General features: G+C 40.9%; 1 protein-coding gene across 1 annotated transcript; it reads right to left on the reverse strand.

Annotated features, from left to right (window-relative positions):
- Positions 1-524: 524 nt before the first annotated feature.
- scp2b (sterol carrier protein 2b) lies at positions 525-8,751 on the reverse strand. The gene is made up of 5 exons (XM_037115839.1): positions 8,595-8,751; positions 7,209-7,299; positions 5,502-5,631; positions 5,071-5,150; positions 525-1,178 (listed from the first exon to the last, which is right to left on the reverse strand). The coding sequence occupies exons 1-5, from the start codon at positions 8,615-8,617 to the stop codon at positions 1,083-1,085; spliced, it is 420 nt and encodes a 139-aa protein (XP_036971734.1). The 5' UTR covers positions 8,618-8,751; the 3' UTR covers positions 525-1,082.
- Positions 8,752-10,085: the final 1,334 nt, after the last annotated feature.

Below are 10,085 nucleotides of genomic sequence, written 5' to 3' on the forward strand. Positions count from 1 at the left end.
TTACAAAAGGAAAAACTACAGCGTGGCAGTCTGGAATCAGGTCGCTGCAGTGCTGGAAAAGCGCAAGGTCCTCCAAAAGAGGGGGGGGGGAGAACATACACCCACACAGCCCGACAGTGGCATCCAAGTATTGTGGCGTCTGAACAGAGGTCCATTCTTGTGGCAGGTCACACGAACATAACCTCGAACAGAACCCTGAAAAGGCTGCAGGAGGAGTCGTGCGTGAGTTAATATCTCGCGGAGCCAGGAGGAGTGTGATCACACCCTTCACACTGAATAAACACTGCAGCTCGTGTTAGTACATCTGGACAATATTTCCATTTTAACGTCCATAAACTCGCCATTACCGTCTGATCATAAAAGCTGAGAAGCCTTCGATCTATAAAAACAAAACAGCACCAGCGTGTTGTTACATCTAGTTTGCAGATAAACACTTCTGACTTTTTCTTTTCTTGTGTTGTTTGTGTCTTCGAAATGATTGTGTCAGCAGAATTAGTCAACAGACCACCCAAGAGGCCACCCAGTGGACGTTCCAGCAAAGACAGATTTATTTAGTAGAAATCTTCGTACAGTAATGGTGACACTGCGGGAACATGAAAAACATTTCTATCTCGTTGGCCAAAAACCTTAAGAGCAAAATGCAAGTCTGAGACGAGGAGGCACTTAGACTGTTGTGTCCATGATTGTGGAAAAATTACATCAATCTGCTCTACTCAAAACATTTCCAGACACACTCAAAGAATGATTTCATTAGCGACAGACTGGGGAAGATTATTTAAAAAAAAAAAAAAAAAAACTGGACATGTGGTGAATTAGCGGGGAGTACCTGTCTCGACTCCAGCGTACTGACGGCGTTATCATGCGAGGGACTTGATTAGAGAATTAATTATCTGTCCGTCTATTCTTATGCTCCAGCTATATTAGCAGGGATGCTGACTAATCCCCGGGTCAGTCAGTGAGGGTGCTAGTAGGAAAAGTGGTTCAGTCCAGAGCGGTTTCACATTAATCTGAAACCAGACTTGGTGTTAAATTCTTCTACTCAGCGTTCAATCGTGTCGTTAGAGCGAGCGCCGACGTCTCGTCTACAGCTTGGCCTTCCCCGGCTGCAGCTGCAGGCTCTGAAGCTTCATGGCGAGGCCCATGTTCCCTGTGATCTTCAGTTTGCCCTGGAAAAACGCCTGTGAAAAAAAAAAAAAAAAAGTCATCCAGACAGTCCTGAATCTGGAGTACAGCTCGCTCTGTATCGGGGGGGAAGAGAACTACATGCTGCTGGTTTTAAGAGTTACCGTGAGAGATTAACTCAACCCAGGGGGAAAGTGGGGCAACGGCAACAACAGCTTATAAACTGTCAGGAAACTGCGTGGCACAGAGACGCGGAGGGGGCAGAGTCAGAGATATGTGACCGTATGTGGAGATAAACAAGAGAAACTGTAATTCAGATCAGCAGGCAACAATTTGAGCTCTTATTATATTAACTAAGTTCCCGGAAGGAAAATTAAACGTCTTTCATGTGAGTTTACGTGAGACAGAGAAGAAAACTGAAACTGAAATCAAGTTTGACTTTTTAGTAAAAACATTACGCGGAAAGATGATCGAGTCGGGTCCGAGTGTGTGAATGATGAGGGGGATAAAGAAGTGGAAACACTCGGCTATCCATCGTGGCACCAGCGCTGCACGGCGACAGCTTCTCTGGGGACTCGTGAAACATGTAATCACTGCGAACGCTCTGATGGCTGAGAGGTGTGTCATCGCAGCACTCCCCCACCACACAACACAAACGACCTCGGTGGCCTTGTGATTCACTGCTTTTTGTCCATAATCACTCAGAGTTGGAAAAAAAAAAAAAACATGATGTGAAAAACACAGAAACACCATGTGGAAAACAACATTTCATTATAAAGACACAATCAGCCTCGAGCGTCGAATAATGACAAACTTGAATGCTGAAGCTTATATCAACATACGGTGCTTCGTTTTAACTCTGTGTGACATATGTATATGACATTTTACGTTGGTGTTTTAAGTAAATTATGTACAGGTAGGAGAAAATATCGTTCAGCTATTCATCAGATTGCTTCCTCTTGTAATGTGAGTATCAGCACACTGGATCCATATATTGATATTTTTAATAAAACATGCAGATGCTTTTAACAGATTCACCAACAATCTGTCCTACCAGAGTTCCTACTTCATGACGTGTTGTGGAGTGAACTTATGTAATCTTAATTTACACAGATTGAAAACAACGTGTTGACTTTAAATGTTTAAACTACAGCGTCTCATCTCAATTCATGTTGAATTCTTTGAACAGACATCGTGGCGAATCGTTAGATGATCGTCTGGCAACACATTCCCACGCCTCATATCAAGCGATAGTGCAGCCGGTGCCAAAAGGTAAAACATCCATTGAAGTCCAGTGATGTTGTATAAATTGTCGTCACTTTCTAACCTCATGTTGCCACCTTCCTCTGGTGAGCATTCTCCCGCTGGTCCACTCTCAAAACAAACCCTGGTCGTTGTCGTCCGTCTACTTAACCTAACAACCTCGACAAAACCACAGATGCAGCTTTTCAGAATTATCGTTGCTCATCATTATGTTAAACAAGGCTGATCTATTGTGCCGGCTCTCTGGAGAAGTACACTCATCTTGTATGCTTGGATTAATCAAAACATGGGAATGAATTCAATAAACTAAACTCTGGCACTTGCAGATAAGTACACTTTTTGTGTGTGTGTGTGTGTGTGTGTGTGTGTGTGCAAAGCCAACACGTTCCAGCTGGAGGGCCTCATCAGTGTGTGACTGCAGGAGTTGTGTTTATATTTAATCTTCCTGACGGTACAACCAATTTATTATTTTACATTTGGGAGCAGTGCTGACTTTTAATTAATTAATCAAAATATGGGAACGACTTGTATCTCCTGCGCACACAGTTGTATTTCAGGCGCTCAAATGTGAAAACACGACGTAAATCTTTATATTAATACTTTCCACTTCTGGTGTCCTAGTGAGTATCTGGGACAGCATGATGGTGTGTGTGTGTCTGTGTGTGTGCCTGTGTGTGTGTGTGTGTGTGTGTGTGTGTGTGTGTGGGGTAGAGTCAACAAAAACTACAATGTGTGTGTTTTCATGGAAATGAAGGGAAGCGTCACCCAATACAACAGTGCGGCTCGCTGACGTGTGTCGGACTAACTTCTGTTTCCACTGACATGTTTGAGAATATCTGACGCCGACTGCAGCTTTATGCTCTGCAGGGAAATTAAACGAACCTCTGCCATGTGTCGTGTTTCTCTCCCGTTAAAACTGCATGCAGGAGAACTGAATCATGACTTCACCGCAACGCAGCAACGGCTTTATGGCCTCTGGTCTAAAGGGCGGTTGAATTGGCAAGATCGGCAAATAATGAGGCAGCGCAGTGTTTCCTCTTCGTGTTCGTACCGCATCCAACTGGCGAGCGAAGCTGTTCCACTTTTTCAGGAGAGCCTCTGGAACGAACACGCTCCGGCTGAGGTGGGGGTGAAAGAAAAGAAGCCAGGATGACACACCACGAGGAAAAAGGCCTCGGCATGTTAGTCAATTCCCGACGTGGAGCGCGCCTTATTTTCTTCTTCAAATCAATTTTCTTTTGTTCAGTGTTGGAAGTTTGTTCTCAACAGCATTCAAGACTACATGTATAACAATATAGACTTTTTTTTTTTTTTTTTATTTGCCCCCAAAGCAGACATGAATTTCTCTGCTTGGCTACAAACTTGTTTTTCTTGCTCAGAAAACATACATAAAAACATATTTTCACTTATTTTTTCTGCGTCTACCTACTAAAAAGAAAAACACCTTTAGCTGTGTATTTGTCAAAGGTCAGCTTAATGGTAAATACATGTTTTTTTTAACATTCATAAACAGCGAGCAGATAATGAAGTGCGACTCCCTCCGTGTGTGTTGTAACTTGGGTTTTCTCTCTTTAGATACCATAGTTGGCCCACAAGCGTTTCAGCGCCTGTGAGCGAGCGAGCGTCGGTGTTTGGCGACCTTGAAATGAGACGGAACAATCAACTCTCGACTTACTGCACATTCAACATTTCTTACTGCCCTAAAAAATGGCTGTCAAGTGGTCCCTTCCTAATACGATTCACCACAAGTGTTCGACTCAACACTTCAGGACGAACTCTAAGTGGAACGACTTCTTGTATTTTAATTTCTCATGTACTAGTGATCCCTCTTCTTGGATTCTTAAATACAGAAACACAGAAATTAATAAATGATTTTTTTCCTCTTTCTTACAATTCAGCTGATTCTAATAAGAGGGCTTCAACTGTTTGAGTCCAACTCATCATCATGCAAAGTTTTGTATCCCCTCGTTGTGTTACCGTCCTTTCACAGCAGCTCAGCAGGGAAACACACAGACGGGGGGATCTTCATACTTCACCCACTTTAGTTTGACAAACTCAGACTGGCTGAACTTTAGAGTTTATGTTTGCACTTTGTGGAAAATTTGTGGAATTTTGTGACCCTTCAGCTGCATTCAGATTCCTTTATGATGTGAGGGGAGGTAGATAAACATGAACCAATATCGATGTTAGATCATTATTGAGTCATGAGACTTTATATCGTCGTAGATTTTGGATAAGTGTTGTCTTTTCCTGATCTTAAAGGATCAATTACAGTAACTTGTAACTACTTGTTCTCATACTTGTAACTAACTTAGTCATTATATCCACATTTAAAAAATGTCACTGTGTTCCAAAGTTAGAGAGTACTTTAGAAATATTGATCTTGAGGTAACTGGTTGAAAATATGGAGGTTTTGGATTTATTTTCACCCAGTTCCAGGATTTATGAAGTTCTTTTGAAATTTTGAAAATATCAACATGTACTTACTATTTTAACATCGTATCGCCGTGCCCTATCCAAATGGTAACGAAAAAACAAGCATCTGTATTAATCCCAAGTCCCATAATTACTGTTATTCATAACCTGTATATTCATTGCCGATACTGCTCTTGAAAAAGTAGATCTGTTCCGTACTGATAAGGGAAAATAAATCCTCTCAAACTGCCCTCGAGATTGAGTACTCACAGTTTGCGGATTCATCTTCCCCGTCATCAAGGCCAACAAGTCTGTATCCGACATGGCAATGGTGCAGTCTGCTTTCTTATCTGCAGGTAAACGAAACACAAACATACATCTCAGCAATATTCATGACCTGCAGGCAGGACACAACATTAGTGACCAGCCACCTGCCAAATGCTGATTACTTCATTCAGTAGCCAACAAAAAAGAAAATGGTAATCTACTGAGTTGCTGTGAAAATCTGAACATTCATTTCAGCGTTTGTCTGGTGGACCGTACATGAAGGTATATCTGCATGACAACAACACTGCGTGCAGGCCTCGAACTTCAAACTGCATTTCCATCCGTAGTAGAATATTAACATGACGACACGTCACTGGATGTCACCGCTGCCAGTCGAGACAACAGAAAGCCCTCCGGGCAGCTGAGGCTCTCACCCGTGTCATTGTGAACACAGCCGTTGCCGTTCTTCACGTCCACAAACCACGTCGCCTCCTGTCCATTCGGGCCGTCCTTTACTTTGAAGGCAAACACTCCCCCGATCTTCTTCACAAACTGCGCTCCTTCCTGCTCAAAGTACACAAAGGTTTGACATACATTAGACTGAAACACCACAGGATTGTCAAAGATCAGAGGCAAACAATTTTTTAACAAAGTCTGGCCCTGATCATGGCACTATAATGACAATCGGATCCATGTCAGTGGGTGAGCCACATTCATTTCTATGAAAGCTTCTCAGTGGTGCATGAAGCCAAAAAAAGTTCAATTTCCAGAGTACAGAATTACCCAGATCTTCCGTATTGTGCGGCCCAGTGATCGCCTGAACTTGAGAGAGAGACGTGCAGGCCGGCTAACTTCAGGTTTGCCTCTGGCTAACTCAAAAGGGCATACAATTATTTAATTGTGCAGCTCTTTCATACTTTCCAAATGTTATCGGACTGAATGGATCAAATTATTACCGTGAAATAAAGGACTTCACAGGAGTTGCGACACTCAAAAAATGTTTATCCACCCCTTTACAGCACTTCTTTTACAATATAAGCTCATGGGAAAACATCTTTATGGGCCCCAGTGCATCATGGACGATGTAATCACACAGTTTTGGCCACTATGTCAACGTAGCTTCAAAGCCTGGTGCTCGTCCTGGGGGATAATGGTTAATGTGTTTCAGGTACTTAGATTTTGATTCCTTTTTTCCAGCTCTACAATTCTTAATCTCCACTTTAACTATCTATAAAGTTCACCATATGTTAGTAATACGAGGGCGTGTGAATGCAAAACTAAATGTCTGAACGTCACGATTTGACCCCTAGTTATGCTGAGGAGAAATGTTTTTAATCAGTGTATCCTCGCTTTGCAATGGTTTATGAGCTGGGAAATGTAGTCAACATGTTTGTTAGACCTCGGAGTCACACACAATGTGAGGGAAGTTTGTTGACAACATCTTTGTGCAGACTGCAGAGGTAACTGGTTTAAAGCTAAAGCTCTTCCTCAGGTGACTACAACTCATTCTTGTTAGACTATGAAGTGTTTATGGAGATCACACTACAGCTGAACGTACATCAATCGACAAAAAAAGGTAGAGAGTCCAACCCTGATGCTGCCGAACAAACTGGGATCAAAATAGAAACAGAAAAATCCAGTTCCCTCTCCACATTCAAATAGTATGGAAACAAAAATAAACAGACTCTCTCACTGAAGATAAGCTCCACATCGAAAACTTTAAATCTGTCTGTTTGATCAGTTGCATGAGATATTACACTAAACCCCTGTTGCCATTTTCTCACTGATGACAAATCCCATTCATTACACAGACAGCACAGCCTGCGAGTTTGAGATGAATCTCATATGATTGAGGTCACGCAAAGAAAAAACAAAAAAAAAAACAAACAAAAACGACATTTGGAGGAAACCATTTGTCTGATTGGGTCAACATAAGCTTGAAATGTGCAATAAAATGAATGTTTGGAAATGGATCCCAATGTGCCACCGCGAGGCTCACAGACCCAGAAACACTGTGCATGTCAGGGTGGGTTGATAGAGCCTTGAGTAAAGCAGACAAGTAAAAAAGTGAGAACGATTTAAAGTCACACCGGACTGCGACTGACAACATTATCTTGTGTTATGTTATGTTATGTAATCACCTCCTGGAGCTTCTTGTTGATTTCCTGGAACACAGCATGAGCCTTGAACCCCTCCAGTCCGTCACTGGCACTGGTGTTCATGGCTTGAATCCTGCTCATGGTGAAAACAGGAGAAAGTAAGGTTAGCTGTCCACTGACATCACACTGACCAATCATTCACTCTTACACTAAATATGTATATTTTTCCCAGCCTCATCAATGTCAAACGAAAAGAGAAAGAATAAATACATTATTTTATTTCCGTTATATTGATAATCATACTCGGAAAATAGTTTTATTTTGATAAACGGATGCTCTTTCAATAACATACGTCTGTTCCTCTTGGCGCGCTTGACACGTACCAGTTTCAGTCATGGTACACCCTAAAAAACAAGCCCTCAAGCTAGCTGATATTAGTGGAAAACAATCTTCAGTGAGCTACTTTGCAAAGAAAAAAGAAAAAGGCCCAATGATGAGACGGAAGAAGACGGAGATGCACAACTGTATTCAAGTTGTCTGATAAAATGGCTGAACTGCAGCTGCAGGGTCAATCAGTCCCAAATATTGGCTTTCAGTCTCCATGATTTCTAATAATCAATATCAATACTGGCCCTGACAGTAATATCGCTTGACCCCTAATGTGAATACCACTGAATATTCACTGCAGCTGCAACCATTAATCAATTAATCAGTTACTTATCATCTACTGAATCAGTCACCAACTATTTTGATAACCGATAACTCGATGATCTCCGATGCCACGATTTTAAATGTGAATACTTTCTGGTTTTCTTCACTTCTGTGTGACATTAAACTCTTTGATTGTGGACAAATCTAATCCTTTGGGGACGTCGTCTTGACACTTTTCTTTCTTCGAGAACCAAACGAGAGAGAATAATCGACACATCAGCTGACAAATTAAAAACACTAGGTAGCTGCAGCTCTTCTCAGATGACACACATCACAAAGCCCAACCCAACCGTGTGAATGTCCCACTTTTACTGCCTCCTTCATAATCCTTGTATCTCAGCATCAACACATCCAGCTAACTCCAGGATGTCACCATCTCTGAGCACCTGTCTGAGCCTCTCGTCCACGCAGACCTGTTGAGGAGGACAGCGGTACCTCTTCGCGAATGCCCTGCCGCAGTTTACGACTCTTTAACTACATAATTACATGCTAATTATGTTGTGAGTTAGCATAATAGCTGAAGCGTTGTAGCAGTGTATCAAATAGCTAACGCTACAGGGGTTCAACGTTTGTTATTACAGCTCGTTTGTTTGACATTTCTTAGCTAACTAGGTGAAATGTTAAACGACGGTCACCTCGATGAATTATTCAATAACTCGTCGCCAAACGCGCCGCAGTTATAATTAACTGTAACAAGGCTTAAGTTGGTATTCTTACCTTGGTTTCAGTATTTCGGGCATTTTGCTTTAACGCTATGTGAACACAGTGCCTCAGGTTTTTACAGTCCCTCTGATGTAGCTTCGCCTGCTGCTCGCTAGCTGCACTTCCTGGTTTCTTCCTGGTGCTCTGGGATCATCGTCAGACTCGACGTGTCGATGTCAGATAGTCGATCGTCGATGATCCAGATGTGGACTGAAGCCTGTCAACATAACCCAGAAAATATTCAGAGCAGCCTTCTGACAAAGTTCAACGGAAAAGGGAATATAAATATATTTTAGATAGATAGATAGATAGATAGATAGATAGATAGATAGATAGATAGATAGATAGATAGATAGATAGATAGATAGATAGATCCGAGATTATATATTTTGCTCACTAACTATTTAATATATAGTATTTACACTACTCATTAAACAAATAAAATAAAACTAGTTTATTAAAGGCCTCACTAAATAAATAAATAAATAAAACATAAATAAAGGCCTTTATATAAGCAATAAGAAACAATAAAGCAATAATGATATCTATTGGTATCTATTAATATATTCTTAGTAATAATAATAATAATAATAATAATAATAATAATAATAAAATCAGTGTTTGGCAAGTTACTTTCTAAATGCTATATATTTCATATTTTTAAATACCTTCATATTTTATTTATTTATTTTTATTTGACCTTTGTATGGCCTTTTATTGACAGATGACAGAAAACAGGATGAGAGAGATTTTAAAATAATATATTACCGTGATGTACTGTGATACGTTACTCTTTTATTATGTTTATTCATTCATGAATTATTTGGAGAAACGCAGCCCGGCTGCCAAACATGTAAAAGTGGCATAAATCTTAGTTTACCACCTCGCTTTGTAGCTTTTTTGTTCAACATGACGGTAAGGAAACTGGATCCAAAGTTAATCAAGCCTTAGAAGAATGAATACTTCCTGTGCATTCTAATACAACATAATGTATTGAGAGTGCTGCACCAAAAAATGTTTGCGTAGCTATCCTTGGTTTAACTTTGCACATAGTCTTCTTCTCCAGTGAATGAGTCAGGGAAAAACAATTTCATGAACAAGGAAAAACAATTTCATGACCCACTTCATATGTTCCAGGGCTGTACAGACAGTAGAATATGTGCTACAGTGGCAGAGTTCAATCGTTAGTCTGTGTTGGACTTTTGTCAGTACAGATAAGACATGTATACTGTGTCATCCTGTATATGGGTTATCCTACAGGTACACCTAATGAGTGATCCAGTGCTTGACGAAATAAGTGAAGCCTAATCTCAGCAGGTCACACCATGACAAACACACCAAGCAATAATAATATCCATAGCAGTGACACTCTCAGACACATACTGATATAAGTACACACGATATTAGAAAGCACACTGGAAGTGGGATCAGCTGGAACAGACAGACAACAAGAGGATTTCATTTAAAGCAACGTTGTGTAGAAATTGACATTTTGTGCAAACTCCT

The sequence above is a fragment of the Acanthopagrus latus genome, chromosome 11, assembly GCF_904848185.1.
Source record: "Acanthopagrus latus isolate v.2019 chromosome 11, fAcaLat1.1, whole genome shotgun sequence".
NCBI classification, from domain to species: Eukaryota; Metazoa; Chordata; class Actinopteri; order Spariformes; family Sparidae; genus Acanthopagrus; species Acanthopagrus latus.